The sequence below is a fragment of the Mus musculus genome, chromosome 17 (genome assembly GCF_000001635.26).
Source record: "Mus musculus strain C57BL/6J chromosome 17, GRCm38.p6 C57BL/6J".
In the NCBI taxonomy this organism is placed as follows: domain Eukaryota; kingdom Metazoa; phylum Chordata; class Mammalia; order Rodentia; family Muridae; genus Mus; species Mus musculus.
In genome coordinates this window covers 56653984-56679031 of record NC_000083.6, presented here as the reverse complement: position 1 = coordinate 56679031, position 25048 = coordinate 56653984, and the positions used below count along the sequence as shown (strand labels likewise).

The 25048-nt window shown below is 50.3% G+C and overlaps 2 protein-coding genes and 1 long non-coding RNA gene across 38 annotated transcripts in view; 1 reads left to right on the top strand and 2 right to left on the bottom strand.

Moving 5' to 3' along the window:
- Ranbp3 (RAN binding protein 3) overlaps positions 1-5807 on the bottom strand; it is a 38545-nt gene extending 32738 nt beyond the window's left edge. For 4 of the 18 annotated variants that reach the window (NR_045519.1, NM_001252466.1, NM_027933.3 and 1 more), the window contains exon 1: positions 5621-5807. Coding sequence is in view for 13 of the 18 variants with exons in the window: in NM_001252466.1 (NP_001239395.1) it covers positions 5621-5642 (22 nt within the window). In the remaining 5 variants the exon portion in view is untranslated. Of the gene's footprint in view, positions 1-1582; positions 2267-5620 lie in introns of those variants that run through there. The other 14 variants (XM_006524944.2, XM_017317647.1, XM_017317648.1 and 11 more) reach the window with 8 other exon arrangements.
- An 8768-nt stretch (positions 5808-14575) lies between these two features.
- The window catches only part of Catsperd (cation channel sperm associated auxiliary subunit delta), a 37546-nt gene continuing 27073 nt past the window's right edge, over positions 14576-25048 (bottom strand). For 12 of the 19 annotated variants that reach the window (XM_006523433.3, XM_006523436.3, XM_006523430.4 and 9 more), the window contains 10 exons: positions 24484-24597; positions 23846-23935; positions 22985-23043; positions 20881-20959; positions 19451-19503; positions 18787-18861; positions 17662-17790; positions 16187-16370; positions 15607-15764; positions 14576-14998 (listed from right to left, as the gene is read on the bottom strand). In XM_006523433.3, coding sequence (XP_006523496.1) covers positions 14677-14998; positions 15607-15764; positions 16187-16370; positions 17662-17790; positions 18787-18861; positions 19451-19503; positions 20881-20959; positions 22985-23043; positions 23846-23935; positions 24484-24597 — 1263 coding nt within the window. In that variant the 3' untranslated portion in view covers positions 14576-14676. Of the gene's footprint in view, positions 14999-15606; positions 15765-16186; positions 16371-17661; positions 17791-17832; positions 18862-19450; positions 19504-20880; positions 20960-22984; positions 23044-23845; positions 23936-24483; positions 24598-25048 lie in introns of those variants that run through there. The other 7 variants (XM_030249423.1, XM_030249426.1, NM_001357897.1 and 4 more) reach the window with 5 other exon arrangements.
- On the top strand, positions 14944-20883 carry Gm33461. The gene is made up of 4 exons (XR_385671.3): positions 14944-15265; positions 17866-17958; positions 18749-18797; positions 19484-20883. It is a non-coding gene; the product is annotated as a predicted gene, 33461 (long non-coding RNA).

Sequence of the window (25048 nt, the reverse complement as noted above, 5' to 3'; positions counted from 1 at the left end):
AGAAGCAAGAGTCAAGGCCAGGCACAGGGCCTCGTCCAAAGACATACCCAGGACCACTTGTCATCCATCTATGTCAGCACACAGCCCTGTACTCTTCCCTTGACCTAAAAGTTAAGTGTAGGTCATGAAAGGTAAAGAGAGGCCAGGGGCCTGGTGAGATGGCTCACTAACTACTCTTCTAAAGGTCTTGAGTTCAAATCCCAGCAACCACATGGTGGCTCACAACCACATGAAATGAGATCTGACACCCTCTTCTGGTGCATCTGAAAACAGCTATAGTGTACTTATGTATAATAACAAATAAATCTTTGGGCCAGAGTGAGCAGGGCCAACTGGAGCGAGCAGAGGTCCTAAATTCAATTCCCAACAACCACATGAAGGCTCACAACCATCTGAACAGCTATACTCCTATACATCAAATAAATAAATAAATCTTTTTTTTGGGGGGGGGTTGGTTTTTTGAGACAGGGTTTCTCTGTATAGCTCTGCTGTCCTGGAACTCACTTTGTAGACCAGGCTGGCCTTGAACTCAGAAATCCCCCTGCCTCTGCCTCCCGAGTGCTGGGATTAAAGGCGTGTGCCACCACGCCCAGCAATAAATAAATCTTAAAAAATAAATAAATGACTGAATGAATGAATAAATAAATAAATAAATAAATAAATAAATAAAAGAGGCCAGGAACCAAGTCCAACTCTAGAGGGTCATAGGTGATACTTGAGGCCACATATCAGACAGGACACCTTGCTACAGGGACCTGTAATGCCTAGGGCAGCATCCTCCACAACCAAGAAGCCCACCCCAGATGTCAAAAGTGCCCAGGTTGAAAAACCCTGAGCTACAAAATCATACAATGACAGGCAGACAGGATTCAGAGGACAGCTCCCATCAGCCACTAAGTCAGGGTCATGTCAGTGGAGCAGAGACAACACAACTTATTCTACCTCCTCCCTTCCATCCATCCATGTAAAGTTGTAGATGGAACCCAAGACCATACCCCCAGCACTTTTCATTCTTTTCCTCCCTCTCTGATCCCCCACTGAGCCTTTGAATTGCCCAGGGTGGTCCAGGGTGGGAACACAAGGTGCCAGTGAGTACTCATTATCTAAGGCAGAGACTCATCAAGGCTTACAGCACCATGATGGAGACCATGATTTGCATTGCCATTTTGTTAGTGGGGAAACGGAGGCCTCAGTTCAAGGCAGTGAGTTTGCTTGCTCTAGAGTAGAGCCTGTGCCTAACATCCCCTGGCACCCTTGAGCCTGTCTGGGAGATAACTCTGAAGCTACTCCCACTCCCAAGGTGGAACTATGTACTTAAGTATTTCAGGAAATCATGGCCCTAGGACAGGAGACAGAAGACAGAGTGCTACTGTCATCCATTTAAACACACAACTGTGGTGCTAAGCCTAAAATGCATAGGACAGATCTGTGCAGCTCAATGTGCTCCCAGTTCCCATTATGCACATATGCAACTCAGCCAGACCTCAGCTGGCCACTGAACAGCTAGAAGCCACTGTTTTGGGGATCCTGCTCTTCTGTGCACCCTTCCTCCACCAGAGTCAAAACTGTCTTCTGCACCCACCTTCTGTCCAGTGTTGAGGGACTCCCGAAACAGAACACAGAGCGAGGGTGGGAGATCTTGGTTCCAGGCTGTCTCTCTCCCAGGAGAGAAGCAGTGCAAGGGGATTTCTCAAAGCCATGAGCTACAGAAGTTCTACAGAAGGGCTGTGAGAGCTGCCGGTCCTTCATGATCCATGAGATCTCCATGGCAACGAGAGCCTGCAGGTTACAGAGCTGGACCACAGCTGAGGATGGTTTCTTACATATGAGCAGGGTGTACCTCACCTGAACTGTACAGAGTAGAGCTCTGCAGCCTGGTCTGCCCTTGGTGGTACAAGGACCTAGGAATCTCCAGATATGGGCAACCTTGCACCACACTGGATAGAAATCAAGCACTGAAGCGGGCTGGGAGCTGGGGGAGGAGGAAGATGACTCTGAATGCCCAGTCATGTCAGACAGCTACTACCTGAGAATGCCTGAGATGGGAGAGAGCCCAGGACAGGAAGATATGAAATGAAGACAGGGACTTGGGATCTGGGCCTGGAAAGACATGAGCCACAGCCCAAGAGAGCTCATAACTACAGGGTAAGTTTCAAAGCTTCAAAACACACAAGGAACAGGGCTGATGCTTAAATGCTGAGCACTAGTCCAGTACGAAAAGCCCAGGGCTCCATTCCCAGCATCACTTCAGTCAAACACTTGTCATCCTAACACTGGGAAAGTAGGCGGGCAGTGGTGGCGCACGCCTTTAATCCCAGCACTTGGGAGGCAGAGACAGGGGGATTTCTGAGTTCAAGGCCAGCCTGGTCTACAGAGTGAGTTCCAGGACAGCCGGGGCTACAAAGAAAAATCCTGTCTCAAAAAAACAAAAACAATACAAAAACCAAAAACAAACACTGGGAAAGTAGAGGCAGAAGGATCAGGAGTTCAAGACCTTCCTCTGCTAGACAGCAAATTCAAGGTCAGCCTGGATTATATGACACCCTTACTCAAAAGAAAAACCAACACTACACACCTACTTTACAAAGGCGACAAGATATCAAACACCATGCTAGGAACATGCTCAAGAGATGGGGTATTCTGGAAACACAAAATGACTGATTCAGAAATGATGGATGTAAGGCACAAACACTTCACCTCCTGAGAAGACTGTGACAGAAGTAATGTCAGAGGATAGACAGCAGGCAGGCACAGACCTTCCTAGCCACAAACTTCAAAACCAAACATTCTCCATCTTCACTTTACAAGCAGTGTGTATTGACAGTGAACAATGTATGGGCGCCACAAGACGACCGAGCCCCAGGTGACAACGTGCAAACTGTACTCCAAGGCAAAGTGTACTCTCACTCCCAGTCAGTCCTGATCAACAAACTCCTTCCACCAACAAAACCTTCCTTTTCCATGGAAGAGCTCTTGGATGGCCTCTGTATCAAGCACTGCTCCAAAAGCAGGAGCCTACTAGTGATAGAGAAGGAGAAACTCCTGCCTTAGCAGTGCTTCTGCACCAGCAGAGCATGGCTTAGTTGGCTGACAGCTGAAGTCAAGAAATAAAGCAGGGCAGAGGCGATAGGAAAGGTGGCCACCAAAAAAACAGGCAGTCTGGGAATTCCTCATGAGTAAAGTATCATTAAGAACAGACCACCAGGGAGGGGGGCACTCCAGACAGAGGACATCCAGGAGCCCAGCAAGGAAGAGGAAGGCAGGTCAGAGCAGAGCAGTCAGGAGGAAGGGTCTGTGTAGAAGCTACTCTAGCTTCTGATTAAGGTGCTGGATGAAAAGAGGCAGAAGGGAAAGAGGCCTCCTTGGAGGCAGTGGAGGCAGGCACAGAAGAGGACTCCTAAGCACTTCAAAGTCTTGGGGTAAGAGAAAAATTCCCATTGACAACCATAACAGGTTGAGGTCTGGGTGACTTTCTGGGATGGGATTCTGTTCTACACAGGATATTACCCACTATAAAGGAGACCTCCATGGCACGAGCCCCATGTTCTGTATATTCCAGTCATCCCAGCACTTGGGAGGTAGAGTCCGCAGGGTCAGGACTTCAAGGCTAGAGCTGTGAACCTGAGAGCAACCTGGGCTATATGAGACTCTGTCAAACCAACTAAAATCCCCTAATTTTTAAAAGGAGTCTGTGTTTAAAACACACCCATGCCACGCAGTAGTGGTGTACGCCTTCAATCCCAGCACTTGGGAGGCAGAGGCAGGCAGATTTCTGAGTTCAAGGTCAGCCTGGTCTACAAAGTGAGTTCTGGGACAGCCAGGGCTACACAGAGAAACCCTGTCTTGAAAAACAAACAAACAAACCAACCAACCCACAAAGCACATCACATCAATCTCTACTTCCCTGGCTCCCTCTACTGCCTCCATCCTCAATGGCTTGTGTAAAATAGGTAAGGGGGGGGGGGGGGCGGGGCGGCTTACCCAGACTATGCAGGTTCACACAGCTCTGCTTCCTGACCTGCCTCTAGTAACTGACTTACCTGCATCTACCCTTCAAGGCCTGGATGGAGTGTAAATACCTCCCAATGCCCAGTCCCTCCCAGTGTACTCTCTGAAGGACCCCATGTCCCTGGGTGTTCTACAGAAGCCTCAGACTACATGTCACTGCATAGTGCATAGTGAAGTACCACGTCCCTGCTAACAGCCTGACTGTAGTTGTTAAGGAAAAAGGACAGGGCTGAAAATAGACCTCTGGGGGCTAGAGAGATGGCTAAGCAGTTAAGAGTACTGACTGCTCTTTCAGGGGTCCTGAGTTCAATTCCTAGCAACCACATGGTGGCTCACAACTACTGTAATGGGATCCTATGTACTCTTCTGGTATGTGTCTGAAGACAGCTCCAGTGTACTTAGATAAATAAAAATAAATAAATCTAAAAAACAAAAAACAAAAAAAACAGACCCTGAAGTCCCCAAACTGAACCCTGGAGGAGCCCCGAAGGGGCCACCACTGGGTGTCAAGCATCAGGCTGACTGAGAAAGTGTTACATCCCAGAGTGCTCAGGGAGTCAGGGCCACGGGGCAAAAGGGGGTGTGGAAGCAATTAGTATATCAGTGCTCAACCTGTGGGTTGCCACCCCTTTGGCAAATGTCTAAATAGGAAATCCAGAAACATTTACATTACCATTCATAACAGTAGCAAAGCTAGTTATGAAGAAGTAACAAAAATAATTTTATGGTTGGGGTCACCACAATGAGGAACTATATTTAAGGGTCACGGCATTAAGAAGATTGAGAACCACTGAATTAGGAAATACAGATCAGGTGGCCAAGCCTAAATCAGGGGATGTAAGCTGCACTCCAAAGGACTCTGAAGACTGGTAGGAAGAGACGTGCAGGTTCTGCAACAACTGGGTAGTCCTACCATATTCAAACCCCTTAAATGGGATGTCGACTCCAGAGGGGAGGTTTCACGGTGTCAAAAATAAAAACGGGATGTGAAGAAGCAGTTAGGAGTTTCAAGATCAGATGGCCAGGCCTAAATGGGGGGCATCAAGTGCACCTCAAAGGACCTGGAGCCCTGTGGCGGGAATAGGGGCGCCCGGTCCGGGTTTAAGCAGACCTCGGGGTGTAAGCTACAGGTCGGGGTGGCCGAGCACCTTCGCGGGATGAAGGAGAGCCGGACCTGAGCCTGAGGCTATGCCGGGGAAGGAGGCCCAGGCCCCAGGCGAGGGAAGCGGGGAAGGGAGCGTGGCGGGCTGGGCCCGCGAGCAGGCTCGGAGGTCTCGCCCGCCTCGTTCGAGGCCGCGGAGCCGCGTCTCAAGGCCCGTTGGGCTCCCCGGGCGGCCTGCGAGGCCGGAAGGCGTGGGGTGGGGGTGGGGGGTGGGAGGCGGTCGCGGCGCGGCCGAGGAGCCTCGAGGTCGGGAGGAGGCAGAAGCCGGGGCTGCCGCGAGGAACCCGGCCGGGGACCAGACTCCACGGTAGGGGGGCCCGCTGGGTGCCCAGACCGGGTGAGGCCGAACTCCCACAACCTGAAGCGCTCGCCCTTCGACTCTGGGGCTCCCTTGACTTCCCGCCCCGCGCCCGCCTGCCGCCAGCTGGCCCCCGGCGGCGCCTCCCCTACCTTCGTTCGCCAGGTCCGCCATTTTACTTCCTTAAGCCCTCCCACAAGGCCCCGCGCCCGGCCCCCGGGCTCCGAGGGCTTTCTGCTGGGAGAGTTCTGCGCCTGCGCATCCCATAAGCCAGCGCCGGTGTGAGGAGGAGGGAAGCTCGCACCCGCTAGAGCTCCGGCCGCGCGCCTGCGCAGTAACGGCTCTCCGCCCGCCTCTTCCCGCCCGCAAAGGGAAGAGGGTGTGGCTAGCGTGGCACGCATGCGCACAGGCAGCGCCAGTTTGCTATTGGTCCTGAGCTCCTAGCATTGGCAGCATGTTAAGGAGGTGGGGGGGGGGGAGGAGGATGGCCGAGCCCCACGCATGCGCAGGAGAGACGTGCCGCTGCTTGCTGTCCTGACTGCCATCCCGCCACTTTCTCTGTTTGTTTCTCTGGCGTGAGCCTAGGTAGGCTTTTTAGCGATTCCGCGTACAGGAAGGAGTGGCCCATGTCCCTGAATCAGAAGCCAGGCCCTTTCACACAGCTTTCCTATGGCTATTTGGGGTGGTTGAGGAAGAGGCAAAGTCAGAGGTCACCCTAGATTTCAAACACAGGATGTCCTAATAAAACTAGACTCTTAACCTCTCTGGGCATTAGACTTGGCATTGGTGCGCACGCCTTTAATCCCAGCACTCAGGCAGACGCAAGAGGATCTCCGTTTGAGAGCAGCCTGGTCCAGGGCTACACAGACTATGTCTTGAAAACAAACAAACAATAAGTAATAAGAAAAGATGTATTTGTGTATGAGTGCTATGTGTGTGCAGTGCCTACAAAAGGCTAAAAAAGGAAAGGCTATCCTGGAACTGGACTGTGGGTGACCGGTCTAAGCCAACTATGTGGGTGCTAAGAACTCAGGCCAGGCGTGGTGGCGTACGCCTTTAATCCCAGCACTCGGGAGGCAGAGGCAGGCGGATTTCTGAGTTCGAGGGCAGTCTGGTCTACAGAGTGAGTTCCAGGACAGCCAGGGCTATACAGAGAAACCCTGTCTGGAAAAAAGAAAGAAAGAGAGAGAGAGAGAGAGAGAGAGAGAGAGAGAGAGAGAGAGAGAGAGAGAGAGAAGAAGAAGAAGAAGAAGAAGTAAGGAAGAAAGAAAGGAAGGGAGAATGGAAAACCAAACCTATATTCACCTTTGCATACTGACAAGACACCTGAAAGCAGCTACTACGTATTTTAAATCTGGGTATACTCCTATAGATCTGTGAGATAGGGAGACACTGTCACAGTGTAGTCCAGTCTGGTCTTGAACTCAAAATTCTCCTGCCTCATCTTCCCAAGTGCTGGGGCCACAGATATAGAACTCACTCTTGCCGGGCGTGGTGGCACATGCCTTTAATCCCAGCACTTGGGAGGCAGAGGCAGGCAGATCTCTGAGTTCGAGGCCAGCCTGGTCTACAGAGTGAGTTCCAGGACAGCCAGGGCTACACAGAGAAACCCTGTCTCGAAAAAAAAAAAAAAAAAAAAAGAGCTCACTCACACTTTCTTTCTCCCCCCCCACCCCCAGTTTTGAGTATTTTATGTAGCCCAGACTGCCCTCGAAATGGCTTTGTAGATGAGGGTGCCCATGTACTTCTGATCCTCCTGCCGGCACAGCCAGAAAGTTAGGCTAACATATGTCACCATCATACCCAGGTTCAATGGTTTTGGTTTTGGTTTTTGGTTTTTAGTTTTGAAAGAGAGTGTCATTACATAGCTCAGGCTGGTCTGGAGTTTTCAGTAATCCCCCTGCCTCAGCTTCCAACTCCTGGGAACATGAATGTGTGCATACAACGCAACCTTCTGTCTCCCTGGTGTATGTGGTGAGTGTGGATGTATGTGCACAGCAAGTGTACATGAAGAAGTAGGGGGGTTGGGGATCCTGCTCTATGTGTCTGCTTTATTCACTTCAGACAGCCTCCCTCACTCAACCTGGAGCTACACTGGGCTAGGGTCACAGGCCCTCCTAGCCATCCTGGCTTCTCACGTGGGTGCTGGGATTTGAACTCCTGTCCAAATGCTTTACCAGTCAAGCCATTGCTCCAGGTCTTCTCAGTCCCCTTTTCCCCTGTGGACCTCCCTGTCTGACCCTGTGACCTTCCATCACTATGATGTTTTCCTGAGTGCTGTATGAGCCTTGCACAGTGACTCAGTGTCTCTATGTTATCACAGAACTTAATACCAGCACCCAGGAGGGAGGGGCAGGTGCATCTCTGTGAGATGGAGTCCAACCTGATCTACAGAGTAAGACCCTATTTCAAACAAACAAAAGAAACCAATAAACTCCTAAACTTGTTAAACTAGTGGACCTCAAACTTCGTAATAGTGCAACCTTTTAGTACAGCTCCTCATGGTGTGGTGATCCCCAGCCATAAAAGCATTTCCTTGCTACCTCATAACTGTAAGTTTTCCACGATTCTGAATCATAAGGTAAATAGTTGATGTGTGACCCTCAAATGGGGGAACCATGTGAGAACCACTGCCCCAAGCCATAACAGAAAGATCTTTGTAAACTGAACAAGGAAACAGGTTATTATACAGCTCAAGGGTTCTGCACACTGGTTGCTCTTGCAGAGATCCCGAGTTCTCTCCCCAGCACCCACATCAGGCAATGCACAAGATCCTGTAAGCCCAGCTCCCAGGGTTGTGATGGCCTCTCGTGGCCTCCCTAAGAACTGTGTTTACATGCACAAACCCGCGTACAGACACACAGACATCCACATGGAATAAAATAATAAAATTTTTATTTTAAAATTATTTTCTGGGCTGGTGAGATGGCTCAGTGGGTAAGAGCACCCGACTACTCTTCCGAAGGTCCAGAGTTCAAATCCCAGCAACCACATGGTGGCTCATAACCATCCCTAACGAGATCTGACTCCCTCTTCTGGAGTGTCTGAAGACAGCTACAGTGTACTTACATATAATCAATAAAATAAATCTTTAAAAAAAATTATTTTCTAAAATTTAAATTTTAAAAATTAAAAGAAAAAAGAATGTACTTTAAATACTACTAGCTTCCTACTCTGGTCACTGGGGTACAAGTGGTCAGGCGTGGTACCTTCTCCCTCCAGGGAGATCCCCAGCCATACAGTACCCAGGAGTAAATTAGAATTGAAAATTAACAACGGTGCTGCCATCCCTGTGGCTCTGTGTCAGTAAATCTCTGTACAGTCTGAAGCTATGTCACACGTCATGTTCTGCGACGCCTTGTGACCAACTGCATAGAATCCAGCAGTGGCTTTTTGAGGGACATCCGGAGACTCAGGAGCTCTGGACCCAGAAGGCTAGGTTTACACTATGAGTTGATTCTGCTGTGGGGGGCTGGTGGCCTTCTATCCCTCAGCCTTCAGTTCCACTCAGCCAGAATTCCAGGAAATAATCCTTGGTGACTGAGAACTGTGTGTATCGGGGATTGAAATCTGGGCTGTAGCAGAGTCGGCCGTACAGTCACACAGAGTGCACAAGGCCAGGCTTCCATCTGCAGCACCGCATAAAACACACGCTTGTCATCCCAGCACCGGCATGCAAGGTAGGAGGAGTAGGGGTTCAAGGTCAACCTCAACTACACAGTGAGTTTAAGGTCAGAATGAGTTCCATGACTTCAAATATAAAATAAGAAAATAAGAAAGGGCCGACCAGTGGTGGCACACACCTTTAATCCCAGCACATGGGAAGCAGAGGGAGGCAGATTTCTGAGTTCAAGGCCAGCCTGGTCTACAGAGTGAGTTCCAGGGATACACAGAGAAACCCTGTTTTGAAAAACAGAGAGAGAGAGAGAGAGAGAGAGAAGAAGAAGAAGCAGAAGCAGGAGAAGGAGAAGGAGAAGGAGAAGGAGAAGGAGAAGGAGAAGAAGAAGAAGAAGAAGAAGAAGAAGAAGAAGAAGAAGAAGAAGAAGAAGAAGAAGAAAGAGAAGTTCTTTGGCCCACTTCTCATCCAGAAATAGGGGTCCATTTCATCTCGACTAGGACATGTGTTAATCAAAACCAACGTAGCTTGTCTTCAGTGGAAGTATATAGCAGTTCCTACAGGGGACAGGAACACAGCTTCCCTTCCTTTGAGAGTAGGTTTGTCGTATTATTATTATTAATTATTTTGAGCCAGGGACTCATGCAGCCCAGGCTGGCCTCGCATCACTCCCTATGCAGTCGAAGATAACCTTACCCTTTGACCTGCTGTCCCAGTTCCCGAGCTGGGTTGTGAGGTGCATGTATGCCTTTACTGCCATGCGCTGGTTGGTTGTATTTCTGACACAGGATTTCACTCTAGCCCAGGCTAGCACAAATTTGTGGGAGATCCTCCTACCTCTCTTTGTCTTGTACTGGATATGTGGACAGAACCTGTGGCGCCTCGAGACCCCCAAATCCAAACTTGAAAGAGGTTTTGCACAGTGGCCACTGGGGGGCAGCAGAGGACTGCGATGTCAGAGCCAGCGGGTGCTTGTGCGTGAATGCCCGCCCATGAGTGTGCGTGCGCGTCAATGAGGATCCAAAGGTCCATCAGGTGTCTTCCTCACTTTACCCAACGGTACCCCTGCGCCCTGTCCTGCAATCCCGGCGCCGTCGTGTGCCGCCATGCACCCCGGCCCAGCAGCGCTGCTGTTCAGCTGTTGAGGGGAACAAACTGCAGACTTGGGATCACCCTTTCCGCACTGAGCCGGCTTCCCAGTTCTTGAAGTCACAGACCCTGCACCCGGCTTCTTTGTGGATTCTGGGGAGCTGAACTCATGTCCTCAAGCTTGCATGCAGAGGCCCTGCCCAGGACTTGTAGGTCGTCTGGGCGACATCTCCTAGTGCTCTGGTCGCCAGCACCAAGAGCTGTGCGGTGTTTAAAGGGCTCCCTCATTCCGCGGAGAGCTTCCTGGACCCGAGAGTCCCACAGGACAAGGGTGCACTGTTCAAGGGAGGAGGAGGGGGAGAGGGAGGGAAGCAGGAGGAGAAGGAGGCTGCAGCGGCGGTAGCAGCAACAACAAGGGTCAGTTCAGTCTTGGGACTGGGAATCCAAGGAGGAATGAAGGACGCATCCTCCACCCAATCCAGTGTCACCAGCATATATGCATTGAACCAGCCACTCTGTTCCCCACTCTGGCTACAGGGGAACTCAGCCATAGTAAGGAGATGGAGCCTGTGATCTGAGATTCCTGGAAAGGGAGAAAATCCACCCCTGTGGGAAGAATCTCTAAGACTGATGGTTAGAACATCTGACATTAGAGGGTTGGAATGTTGCAGATCCAGAGCCAAATTATCACGGACTGTTTAGCCCCTTAACAGCTGGTGTGGTTAGCCCACTCTCCCTGCCACCCATGCCACCCTGTAGACTCGTGTGTGAATGCCTGGTCCATAGGAAGTGATACTATTAGGAGGATCCGCCTGCCTCTGCCTCCCAAGTGCTGGGATTAAAGGCGTGTGCCGCCAATGCCCGGTGGCTTTGAAGTTTTATCAGCTCAAGTTTGGCCAGTGTATCCCAGTCTCTCCCTGCTGCCTGTGGGTCAGGATGTAGAACTTTCAGCTTTGTCTCTAGCACCACGTCTGCCTGCATTCCACCATGCTTCTCACAATGTACTCAACCTCTGAAACACTAATTACATGCTGCCCTGTGGTCATGATGTCTCTTCACACCACAGAACACTGACTAAGACAACAGCCATTCATTAGTCACTTCCGTGTCATTGCTGTCCTTGTATCAGCTGGGTGAGTCTTTTTGAACTGCATAAAGAGACCACTAGCTTCTCTACCTGTCCCAAGGCTAAGGATGAAGTCAGGCATCATCGTCTGAGACCCACAGCAGAAGTTTTCAGCTTTGGGGTTACTGGCAACCTAGTGTGCATGCCAATCGATGTCCTTGTGAAGTGCTGAACAGTGACTTCCCGTGTCCTCTTTCTATTAGTACTTTTCCACGGCTGTCCCTTGTGGTATTTGGGGAACCGTGTTCTTGGCATCCTAGGCATATTCAGCTTCAGAATAAACTCTCTTATCCCCTATGAGGTGACAACTGTGTTTCTTTACATTGTCAAGCCCCATCCATGCTCCAAGAATCTGGCTGGAGCCTCGAGAATTTCAACACAATTGATGTTGGCTGCAATGGACACCAGCATAGACAGAATAATAATTATTACTGCTTGAGATAGGGGGGGCTCATGTGATCCAGGCTGTCCTCAAACTCACTGCATGGCTGAGGAGGACTCTGAACTGACCCTCTGCCTCCTGCCTCTGCCTCTTCTGCCTCCTCTGCCTCCTCTGCCTCCTCTGCCTCTGCCTTCTGCTAGGATGACATGTTATCATCATGTCAACACACTCAGCCTGGGTGGTTGGGCTTTCAACCCCGGGGCTTGGTGCATGCTAGACACTCTACTCACTGGGTCCAGGATCAGCTCAAAGACAGCTGTGGGTTTGCAGACAGAGATCTGGCGCAAATGTTGACTTAGCACTGAGCAGAGCCCAAATGCATGCAGCCTTTCTCCTGCCCAGCCTGAAACCTGCAGCTTCTCTGGATCTTACTGGAAGCCCAGTTCATAATAGAAAGACTCTTCCCATGGTGTCAGAGTGAGCATGCCCCTCGGGCCCATAAATCAATGCTTGGTCCACAGTTACTGGACTGCTGGGGAAGGATGAGGGGGTGTGGTCTTGCTGGAGGAGGTTCAAGGGCTCACAGCAGGCCCTGTGTAACTCTCCAGCTGCTTACTGCTCCTGTGCCTGTCTGCTCCAGCCATGATGATTATGGACTAACACTCCTAACTGGTAAGCCAGCTCGCAGTTAAGAGTCGCCACGGTCATGGTGTCTCTTTGAAAGGATGACATTGGTCTCCATTTTAGGACCACGCCTGATTTCAAAAAGAAAGCCACCAGTCCCAGGAACTAGGCCATAGGTCACCAGCTCCAGGAACAGACCATAAATTCCAGGAACAAGGCCAGAAAACTCCCTCCCAAAGAAGAGCCTAGAGATAGCCACAAGAAGAGAAAAATCTCTTAACTTGGGTCCTCTGTGCTGGGCAGCCCTATCTCATCCTGTGGTTAAGGATGTAGACCACAGGGCTGGAGAGATGGCTCAGCGGGTAAGAGCACTGACTGCTCTTCCAGAGGTCCTGAGTTCAAATCCCAGCAACCACACGGTGGCTCACAACCATCTGTAATGGGATCTGATGCCCTCTTCTGGTGTGTCTGAAGACAGCTACAGTATACTCATATACATAAAATAAATATATCTTAGAAGTTACAGAGACAAAGTTCAGAACAGAGACTGAAGGAATGACCGTCCAGAGACTGCCCTACCCAGAGATCCATCCCATAAACCACCACCAAACCCAGACATTATTGCAGATGCCAACAAGAGCTTGTTGACAGGAGCCTGATATAGCTGTCTCCTGAGAGGCTCTGCCAGTGCCTGACTAATACAGAAATGGATGCTCACAGCCATCTAGTAGACAGAGCACAGGGTCCCCAATGAAAGAGGTAGAGAAAGTACCCAAGGAGCTGAAGGGGTTTGCAGCCCTCTAGGAAGAACAACAATATGAACTAACCAGTACCCCCAGAGCTCCCTGGGACTAAACCACCAATCAAAGAAAACACATGGAGAGACTTATGGCTCTAGCTGCATATGTAACTGAGAATGGCCTAGTTGGTCATCAATGGGAGGAGAGGCCCTTGGTCTTGCAAAGATATATGCCCTAGTATAGGGGACTGTCAGGGCCAGGAAGCAGGAGTGGGTGGTTTGGGGAGCAAGGGGAGGGGGGATGGGATAGGGGATTTTTGGAGGGGAAACTAGGAAAGGGGATAACATTTGAAATGTAAATTTAAAAAAAGGAAAAAAAAATAAACAAATCTTTAAAAAAAATGCAGACCACTGGCCACCTGGCACAAGCCAATAAGCAGCCGACCCCCGTGACCCACCAATGAAATTTTAGATTACCTAACATGTTCTCTAAAAATAAAACTAACGTAGTTGCCAATCAAAGCTGTATTAATGCTACTGCTTTGCCCCTACCACATTAGAGATTACCTAGTTCTTCTAGAGAGTTCCCTTAGTTCCCTATAAGAGGGCCTGCACACCTTCGCCCGAGGTCGCCATTTTGCAGAAGAGTTGCTGCTGGTTGTCTCTGCAGAATAAATGTTCTTTGTCTTTGTATACTCTCTGGGTCTGGGGTCGTCCTTCAGTGATTCCAGACCCTTACATCCTCACAGTGACGGAACAGTGACTGAGACCCCTCTCAAGCGCCACACGTGAGCCTTGTGGCCGCTGGCTTATTTTTTGCCTGATCTCATCCCAGGCACCTGCACAGACACCCTGCAATCTCATAAACCCAAAAAGGATGTGGGAAGGTACACACCTTTGACCCCAGCACTTGGGAGGCAGAGGCAGGAGGATCTCCGTGAGTTCAAGGCCAGCCTGGTCTACAGAGTGAGGTCTAGGATGGCCGGGGCTACACAGAGAAACCCTACCTCAGGAGAAGACATCAAAATCCAAGTAAATAAATACCAGTGAGCTCATGTGACTTACTGTTCTCAGGGACACCCTATGAATCCCTAGCCACTTTTCCTGTTGTCAGACACAGTGTAGGCCAAGAGGCTTCTCTTGGACTCTTCACCTAGGGTGCTTCATCACCATGGGCTGTGTGGGGGGTGATCTTGGGAAGTTTCAGTCAGGTGGCCCAAGTCCCCAGCCGTGATATCAGCACTTCCTGCTGGGTAAGCCATTTACTATTGTCCCATCCTTTCCCAGAGCCTTCACTCCACAGCTCAGCAATAAGGACAGTTGGAATGAGTCACCCAACCCCCTACTCATGCTTCTGACCTAGAGGACCCCGCCCGCCCCTTCTGAGCTCCTCCCCTACAGCACTAGGAAAGCAAGGGAAAGAGAAAAGGGAGCCAGGACAAAGAGGGGCGTGGCCAGAAGTGTTCCCCGATGAGGAGCTGGGGCGTGCCTCAGGAGTAGCTCCCTGCTTGGCACTTAGCAACCTGATCCCTTCACGGTTAACAATTTATTGGGACAAAAGCTAACGTGGACACACGTGGAGGGGAAGGGAAAGGCCTCTCATTGGAGCGCACTCTGAGTCTAGGGCGGCCCCTATGTCTCTGGATGTTTCTGGGCAACTCGCACCTTGCCTCTGTTCTGGTCTTTCACCCTTCTGGGGCGCAGCCACTGTCTCAGTTTGCCACGCAGCCAGGTGCAGAAGCAGACCCCTAGGCAGAGCTGGAGTATCTGGTAGCAGAAACCCAGAAGTCGCTGGCCTTTCTCACTCCTCAGCTGTTTGGGGATAGCATAGGCCAGCCACGCAGTCAGCAGCGTTGTGGTGACCATCAGGAGGATGGTGAGCAATGGTTGGAACTTCGTCACCGGTAAGGCCCCGTGCACGTACACGCTGAATATGGTGTTCAGGTTGCAGTAGCTGCAGGGGACAGCGGGCACAGCCTGTCAGGTTGTAAACCTGGGTCCTGGATGGCAACACTCATCCTTTGGTCACACAGTTGAATCTCTCTGTGTGAGGGTGTTAGGGCTTGCTTGCTTGCTTGCTTTGGTTTTGGAGTTTTGCCCAGGGACTACTAGGACAATTTCATCAGAGATAGAGAGAAAAATGCTCTTAACAGGTCTTCAGCTTTCCCAAGAGGAGGACAATGGTGGGCGGAAGGACAAAGCTGAAGTGCTGAAGTTGAAGGTTAGTCACACAGAGGACACACAGCCTTGGCGAGGGGAGGGAGTCTTTAGTGAGGGCAAGAAGCCCAAGTGTCAGGGGGATAGAGAGCCTGAACAGGAAGAGCAGGCAAAACCTCCCCTAGGAGGTGGTTACAGCGCTAACTGCCTCTGTGTGTGAGTTTTGACACAGGTCTCTTGTAGCCCAGGCTGGCCTCAAACTAGATATGTAGCCAAGGATGGCCTTGAACTCTAGGTCCTTCCTGTGTCTGCCCAGCTCCCCATCACTGGGATGAGTGAGGTGCACACAGGATCTGTGCCGCACCTCTCCTTGAGGTCCCCAGGGGCATTGTCCCCCCGACTCACCTGTAGTATGGATCTACCACAGACAGATGGAAGGTATAGATCCCATTTCTTTGGCCAAAAATAATCTTGTTGTTTGTCTGGCCACCTAAGACCTGATACTCGACATTCGGCCATAGCAGGGGGTTGTCCTTGTTGTCTTCGTGGCAGCTGACATAGTTCTGGGGACAAGGACAGAGGTGCTACTCCCGATGGCCTTGGTCTTGGCCTCTGTCTTTCACACAGCACATACTCTCTTCCCCTCAACTTCTGAGCAAACCCATGTATGTAGGGTCTTGGGCTTCATAACCTCCCTCTGCCCTTCCTAGGACTCCTGGCAGGATATTCAATCGCCTTGCCAACCGCTTAGGCATGAATTGTGTGACCTCGGAGTATGATCTTATTCAGAAAACCAGTCTTTTAAGTGGTAGTTACCTTATCTGAGAGACTTTTGTGAAGCCTAGGCTGGCCTCAAACTTGCTCTTCAGTCTCCAACACCACAGGGATATGATGGGATGACTGGTAGAGACCGGCACACAGCTGCAAAGGTGCCAGGGTTTCATGTAGTCTGGTGACAGTGAACAGTGGGGGCAAGTGCGCCTACCTCTCTGTTCCAGAGGAACGGTTCTTCGTTCTCAATATCCGATTCAAAGGTGCTCCAGTTCTGGGGCTGTGACCGGCAGTTTGCAGTGGCAGCCGTCAAGGAGTATGAATAGGTGACTAGTCCATTTATCTCCGAGATGACATACTCTGCGTTCATGATTTCTTCTACAATCCCATTCTTCCACCTGCAACACAAGGTGAGGCTGCCAGGCTCAACCACAGGGCAGCAATGGGGTCAACCCTACAGGAGGACGCTGACGGGGTCATCTTGACTGGAGGACACTCATGGGGTCCTCGGCCAACCTAGACAGGGCTTCAAGGCTATGGAAAGCCACGTCTGATGGTCCATGCCTGTGGTCACAGCACTCCTGGAGGTGTCTGTGCAGGAGCTCCAAGTTAACCTTGGTTGTAGAGTGAGTTTGTGACCAGGCTAAGTGAGACACTGCCTTAAAACTGTCACATGACAGAATCATGTTCCAAAGACAGCTCTTAGCAACGTGGTCATTGAAGCTTCTAGATAGTCAGAGGTGATCGCAACTTACTTATCTGACAGCTTCCAGCAACTACAGAAGTTCTACTTCCAGAAAGCTTTAGCAAGCAGTCACATACACTGCCCAAATTTCTGTATATTTAGGAGAAAGTCTGCATGTACTCAGCCTCCACACAACTTTTTAGCAAGATTTTCTTTTTTTCCTTTTTCTTTTGGCTTTTTCGAGACAGGGTTTCTCTGTGTAGTCCTGGCTGTCCTGGAACTCACTCTGTAGACCAGGCTGACCTCAAACTCAGAAATCCTCCTGCCTCTGCCTCCCAAGTGCTGGGATTAAAGACGTGCCACGGCTGCCCAGCAAAGTTTTCCTTTAAAGACAGAATCCTGCTGTGTAACCCAATTCTGCCTCAACTTCCTGAGTTCTAGGATCACAAGTATGTACAACTGCAACTATCTGAGTGTCTTTGAGTCTCTATGTGGCCGTGACTTCATTATCATAATCTGCCTGACAAACTCCTAATCATCCTTCAAAACCCAACAACCAATCGTGGAAACTCAAACATTGCTCCAGGTGGGGGGAAGGAGTTGGGAGTGGAGAGGGTGAAAGGAAACCACAGACTGCATAGAAAGGGGTCGGAAGAAAAGATGCAATCCTGGTAAAGTGGCATAAGACATCACAGTACCTGGAAGGTTGGAGCAGGAGTGGTTCGAGGCCAGGCTGAGCTACATAGTGGGTTAGAGGCTGGCATCATATGAACAAAAATAGTCAGAGGGCCACTGTGTGGATCTCAAGTCAAGCGGAAGCATCCTGGGGATGGAAGTGTGTCTCACACTACAACCTGGGGGTGTGCTGCCTTAGCTTCTGGCTCAGTAGCTGAGCCAGCTATGGGGCTAGCTCAGGACAGCCAGAGTTGGTGTGAAAGGCCAGTGAGGAGAGAGGGGCAAGGAGGAGAATTTGTCCAAGGGGGAGGGGACGGCCGGGGCCTTACAGTTCCACCACAGGTTTCCACGGCTTGTCATAGTAGACTAGGCGCGGGCAGCCCAGGTCCTTGTACTCGTAAAATACTATCAGGTCATCCTGGGCTTCACCATTGTGGTTGATAGGATCGTATGCTTCCCTTTGAAGAGACAAGGCGCACAATGACCAGCTGCCAGCCGCGGCAACTCATATTTGTTTATTTTCTAAATCACAGGTTCCAGAAGTTGAACTCAGTCCTGACCGCCACTGAACTCTCCCCAGCCCAGGACTGACCTGCTCCACCTTCTTTCTCCCAGACTCCTGTCTGGTAAGACTGATGGGGGAGGGCCCAGCCCATTGTGGGTGGAGCCATCCCTGGGCCGGTGGTCCTAGGTTCTATAAGCAAGCTAAAAGCAAGCCACTGGGCTTTCGCATCATGGAGGCAAAAATCTTCTGAGAAGTGTTTCCTCAGAGTCAGTACACAGAAGCTAAGGTTCCAGGCGGCCAAGGTCATACCTTGTGCTGCAGCAAAAACTCGGTAACATGCAAGGGTCACCCAGGTGGGGCTGGTTCTGACAGCGTGAAGGCACTGAGAGGCCACAAGAGGCCATTGGTGAAGGTTCAGCCTCAGTGGCAGTTGATGGCCCCTGACTGAGGGGTCACACAGAGAGGGTGAGGTCTGGCCTCATGGTGAGAGCCTGTGCTAGGGCATTGGTCAAAGTGTGGCCTCTTTTCACAGAAGATTCCGGGACGGGGGGGGGGGGGGGGGGCGACCACTGAGGACAGCAGCGGGTGTGAGGTGGAACCTGCCTGCGTCTAGCCCACAAGCTGTGTGTGCTGCACAGGGCAGAGCTGTGAAGGCCCTGTGGGAGCCCAGAGGGTCCTGGGTGAGTCCCAGATGTGGGGCATTGAGCTTGGGACCACATCTTCAATGCTGGATCTTGGTTTTACTCTGATTCCGGTGGCTGAGGCTTCGCTTTGAGGCAACATGCCATATCAAAGGAGAAGCCTTGTGAAGGGAGGGCCCCCCTGCACAGCAACCGTCCCACTAGCAAGGTGCCCCTGGGCCGATTCAGTTTTAAATCAATCACCCTTGTTCCCTGGGGTCTCTCTCCCAGGGTGTGGAGGACTGGGAGGTGTGCAGCGTGGGACTTACTTCTCAATGGTGTAAGTATAGTTCTTCTGCAGCTGCACGGGGTTCAGGATTCCCATGGTGCAGGCGGAGATCTTGCTGTAGTGAAGAGAAGTGGGCAGACCCAGTAAAGGGGACTCAGGGACGTGACAGTGGTGGCGGCAGGGCACGGAACTAGAGGGTCACCAGCCAGGCTAGGGGTGGGGGTGGGGTGGGCAGAAGCTGGGATTGCTGGCCCCGGCTTTGGAGGGCAGGCACTCATGATGATGCCAGAAAGGATCCCAAAGCCTTCTTAATCAGTTGAAAATGTGAGGCTTACAGAGATGGCTCACACTGGGGAGGGGCTCACAACCACGTGTAATGCCACCTCCAGGGGTGTGACACTTTGGCATTTTGAAAGAATTTCTACTTTCACACCCACACGATCATACAGTCTCTCTCTCTCTCTCTCTCTCTCACACACACACACACACACACACACACACACACACACACACACTTACTCACTGTGGCTGGCTAATTCCCTCCTGACCCAAGATGGGCTGTTTCCACGGATGTAGGGTTTTGGGGTTCTGACTTATTATAGAACCATTAAGCATATATAAAAGTAGGTGGACTGAGGTCACCTTGCTATAGTGATGTGCCAGCCCCACCCTGCCTCCTCCAGCACCAGGGCTGTTACACTTACTTTTGCACAACAATTTTCTTTGTCATGTCACAGCCAACTGAGATGAGCGTGGACTGCAAGTAACCGAGGCAGAAAGGTGGTCACTCACTCCATGAGGAGCCACGGTCCGCCCTGCTGTGCTGGGGTACTAAGTGGGACAAGCTCCCACACCTGATCCTGACACAGTGCCTCTCAGTGCATGACTCATCACCCCAAGTTGAAGCACTGTCCCCAGGGAACACCTGACCCTTCCCTTCCCCTCAAAAGTGCACAGACATGCACATTGTAACTTTGTGTAAACACTGCATCCCTTCTCCTTTTTTTTTTTGAGACAGGGTTTCTCTGTGTAGCCCTGGCTGTCCTGGAACTCACTCTGTAGACCAGGCTGGCCTCGAACTCAGAGATCTGCCTGCCTCTGCCTCCCAAGTGCTGGGATTAAAAGTGTAGGCCACCACACCCGGCCTGTATCCCTTCTCCTTGATGAGTAATATGTGATTGACATACAGGTCATATATTCTGTTTGTCTGAGTTTTCCCCACCTTTTCCCACTGTTAATAATACAGCTGCCAATAATGCATGCACAGGTTTTTGCTTGTAGGCATGTCATTTTCAAGACTCTGGAAGCATCCAGAACAGAGGTACTTGACCTGAGGGTTGTGGCCTCCCTAGCAAACTTGTCTCCACAACTATTTACATTATAATTCTTTTTTAAAAAATTAACCAATCAGATTTATGTATCAATAATATCATAATTTACAAGATGCCAACATAATAATTTCAGAGCCAATTGATAATGATAAAAGCTTTACCCCAATATTTCTAACCTTGTGAAATCATAGCTACTTGTGGATGGAAAATGCCATGCAGGTACAGGTGAGCAGCCATCTTCCTTCTCCTCACATTACAGTTCTTAACAGTAAGAAAATTATAGTCTATGAAGTACAAATAGATTTTTTTTTTGTTTTTGTTTTTCGAGACAAGGTTTCTCTGTGAAGCCCAGGCTGTTCTGGAACTTTCTCTGTAGACCAGGCTAGCCTCAGTCTCACAGACCCACCTGCCCTTACCTCCTGGGTGCTGGGATCAAAGACATACACCACCACTGCCTGGCAATGAAAATAATTTTATGGCTGAGGGTCACCACAGAATTTGGAATTGTACTGAAGGTTCGTGACATTAGGAAGGTTGAGAACCTCTGTTCTTAGAAGTATTATCTTCTCTACTTGTCCACAGATGATTCTAGAGATAACCAGTAAGAAACAGCACTTCCGCTGAGGATTCTCAGGAAACTTCCGCAGAGGGTTCTAAGGAATGGCAGTGGGCAACAGTGACCCCAGCAACCAGATAATATCACTGTAATTTTGCTTCCAAACTAGGGCCTATCTAGTGTGGTGGGACCTGCTCCCATGACTTAGCACAGGACTCAATGTTAGGCAACACAGATCTGCACATACCAGAGGCTTTAGGTCCACACACGAAAGTGTCTTGTCAGCTATGTCCACGGTTACAGAGGAGATGGCATGGCGCTTGATGCTGCAACGGGACAGGGACAAACCCTTCACCCATTCTGCCACGCCATCCATCTGTCCACCCCCTCAATCGTATACCCTTTGTCCATCTGCCTGCTATCATATCTGTCATGGCTACTCTTGCTGGTCAACTTGACACTGGCATGAAGAGAGAGAACCTCAACTGAGAATCTGTCGCAATCAGATTGGCCTGTGTTTTTCTTGATTAGTGATGGATATGGGAGGGTTCTGCATAAAGTGGGTGTTGCCATCCCTGGGAGAGTAGTCCTGGGTTGTATAAGAAAGCAGGCTGAGCCGGGTGTGGTGGCACACACCTTTAATCCCAGCACTTGGGAGGCAGAGGCAAGCAGATCTCTGAGTCTGAGGTCAACCTGGTCTACAGAGTGCGGTCTGGGACAGCCTGGGCTACACAGAGAAACCCTGTCTTGGAAAAACCAAAAAGAAGACAAAGAACAAGGAGAGGGGACTGGAGAGATGGCTCAGCAGTTAAAAGCACTAACTGCTCTTCCAGAGGCCCTGAGCTCAAGTCCCAGCAACCACATGGTGGCTCACAACCATCAGTCATGAGATCTGACTCCCTCTTCTGTAGTGTCTGAAGACAGCTATAGTGTACTCATATACATATAATAAATAAATAAATAAATAAATAAATAAATAAATAAATATTTTTAAAAAGAACAAGGAGAAGAGGAGGAGGAGGAGGAGGAGGAAAGCAGCTGAGCAAGCCATCAGGAGCAGCCAATAAAGCAGCTGTCCTCTATGGTCTGTACATTAGTCCAACTTCATTTTCTGATTCAGCTTCGCTCAAAGCTGGACTGTGATTGAAATGTGTAAACAAAATAAATCCTTTCCTGTCCAAGTTCCTTTGGGTCATACTGTTTATTAGAGCATCCAAAAACAGACTAGGATTCAACCCCCCCACACACACACACACACTCATACACACTCACACATAGACACATACTCATACACACAGACACACCATAACACTTACACACAACACACACTCACATGCAGACACACACACAGACGTTAACATATACTCATACAGGCACACACTCACACACACCCACGGAGTAGGTTGGCTTAATACTGCTCATATTCTAATGCTAATTTGGGGCCCTCAAGACTCTTTGCTCTAAAGAGTCTACAAGTAACCCCTGAAACCCTGCTCCCAAGTTAATTCTGACTGGTGAATATAGATGCCATAGCCAATAGCTTGGAGAGAGAGAGAGAGAGAGAGAGAGAGAGAGAGCGAGAGCACTGTGTTTGCTCACAAGAGCACCATCATAGGCTAAGGGCCAAGACAACGAGGCCCAGAGGCCTGACTAATGGAGCTAAGAGCAACCCACATGAAACATAGTAAGTACTAATGGGGTTATCAGTAGGAGGTAGATTCTAACAGCATGGAGGGTGGGCAGCTGCCCAGCTCTTGTGCTGCTTAAGGCATTTTAGAATATAAGGCTGTGTGTGTGTCTTTCATACACATGGGAACATAAATGGTCTAAGGCGGGAAGAAACCATGTGCAAGGATTTGTTAAGTATTTTAACTCTACACATCTCTCTCTCTCTCTCTCTCTCTCTCTCTCTCTCTCTCTCTCACACACACACACACACACACACACACACATGCACACACACACACACACACACACACACACACACACATTCTACCCAGGCTGGCTTCCAGCCAAGGCTGACCTCAAGCTCCTGCTCCTCCTGCTCCTCCTTCTTCCATAGCGCTGAAGTCACAGCCACATGCTGCTGCACTCAGGACCTGAGCTCTGGCCTAGAACCCAGAGCTCCATGCATCCTGGGCGAGCGCACCACCAAGGACCTCCAGGCCCAGACCCCGCACAGAACTTCAGATCAATTTTATCATCATGTTCCAAAGCCGACATGTTTATCAACATGTTTATGTTTTATCAACATGTTCCATGTTGCAGCTCTGCCCCGCTTCTACTGTGCTCTGGGGACCCCTGTAGATATCAGTGTGGAGAGCCTAGGGCCCCGAGACTGGGTTACATACCTGGCAGTGAAGTTGAAATCTGAGTTGCCCCAGTGATGCTGCTGTTTGAGTTCAATATCCTGTGAAATGGTAGCATGGGCAGACACCAGGACAGACAGAGGGAGGGAGATAGACAAGACACACGGATGTCAACCCATTGGGATGAACTGGTAAGAAAGGGTGACTGGTGGGCACCATGGGGGGCCTATCAATCAGCTGTTCAGCCCCACTATGTTCTATGTCATGAGTGACACCAGTCCTAGGTGTCCCCCATGAGCTGCAACGGTCTTCCTGTTCCACATTTAATATCCCAAGGTGTTGCTTGAAGTATAGGCTTGGCTAAGTCCTGCCTACCAGGGTGATGTCATGTACACTCGCCATGTGTTCCAAGGTAGCAACAGGCAAGTCCAAGCTCCTGCCATGATGGGTGCCAGGGGAACAGATAACATGGCTCTCAACATTTCTTTGTATGGTGCTTCCCTGACTTCCCTCGTGACAGGGCATGTGTGGGTGGTGGCTGCCTGTCTTGCTCACGGAAGAGAAGCCAAGGCCTGTGTCAGAAGGGAGAAGGGAGAAGGGAGATTGATCTTTTCAGAGTGCACAGCATTGCTGGCACAGGGGGGTTGAGCACAGTGGCCCATTTTCACTATCCAGTCCTTGAGAGGTCAGGGCAGGATGATATCTGCCAAGGCTGTCCTGGCCTAGAGAGCAACATTATGTCTCACTAACACTAAATAAACAAGCAAAAAATGGTGCCTGGGATGTGCTTGGGTTTTAGTAAAGGGTCCTGACACAGACACAGACACAGACACAGACACAGACACACAGACACAGACACACAGATACAGACTAAGACACACAGATACAGACACAGACACATACCAGTTTGTACTTAGAGTTGCCATCAAACGTATTGCCAAACTCATTGAGGTTTGCCTTAAACCCCAGGGCATGGGGATTGCTGACCATGACCTGAAACAGAATGCACAGACACTTGTCCCCCAGGTAACAAGACACTGGGGGGACCCCTGTGTACCCTCAGCAAACAGAAGCCAGTTCTGCACACAAGCTCCTAGGTGCAGCATAGTCAGTCACCCGGAATCTGCCTATCAGCTACAGGCTTAGATCCCAAAGGTCACTGAGCTGTGAGGCACAGCAGAATGGCAGGGACAAGAGAGGGAGAGTGGGAATATGCTGGAAGAACCCTGACTGGGAGCAGGAAAGAGACAAAAAAAAAATGAGATGGAGGAAATGATAGAGGAGATGGAGGAAGAGGAAGGGATGATGGAAAAGATGGAGGAGGAGATGGAGGAGGGGGAGGAGGAAGGAAAAAAAGGAAAAGGAGGAAGAGGATTAATGTGGAGGGGGGAGGCAAAGGGAGAAGAGAGGAATAAGAACTTCTGGGGTTACAGCATGGCAGCACTGTGGAGTATGTAGCCTGTGGGGCAGAAAGATCTGGGGACAGGCCGAGTGTCCTCCTGTGGTCCAGGCGAGAGTGTGCAGGCTGGCTCCATACTCACCAGAGGGGTAGGGTTCTCGCCCTTCCGGGGTATCATGAGGGCAGACAGTTTCAGCTTGCTATTCATGTCTATTGTAAACATTGTATTTATCATGGTGCTTTCCAGAAGTTCCACCTGGGTGCGGGGCAGGGGGTGGGGTGGGGTGGGGGGAGGAGATGGCAGGCTGCAGGAAAGACTGTTCCCCAGCCCAGTCTCCTGAAGCAAAGGACAGGTGAGGGGTGATGCTGTGTGCTGCGCAGGTACTCTTCTCCTCCGTCTGCTGGAAGCCACAGCCAGACCCAGTGCTCCCAGAGAGCCTTATGGAGTCAAGCATCCCCACTACACTTTTCTAGAAATCGTGGTCTTACAGGATGTTTTCTTTCCCTTGTTTCTTTCGATACTGAGTAGTGAACCTGCACGGTGGCATAAGCCATGCATAGTCTCCACTCGTGTCCCCTCTCCCAGCTACTCACCAGGGCATTCTTGATTGGGGACCCACCCTTGAGCCACACACTTAGCCCCATGGTCATTATTTTTTCTTTAAAACCAAGTCTTGTGGAGTTGTCCAAGCTTGAAAAGAATTTGT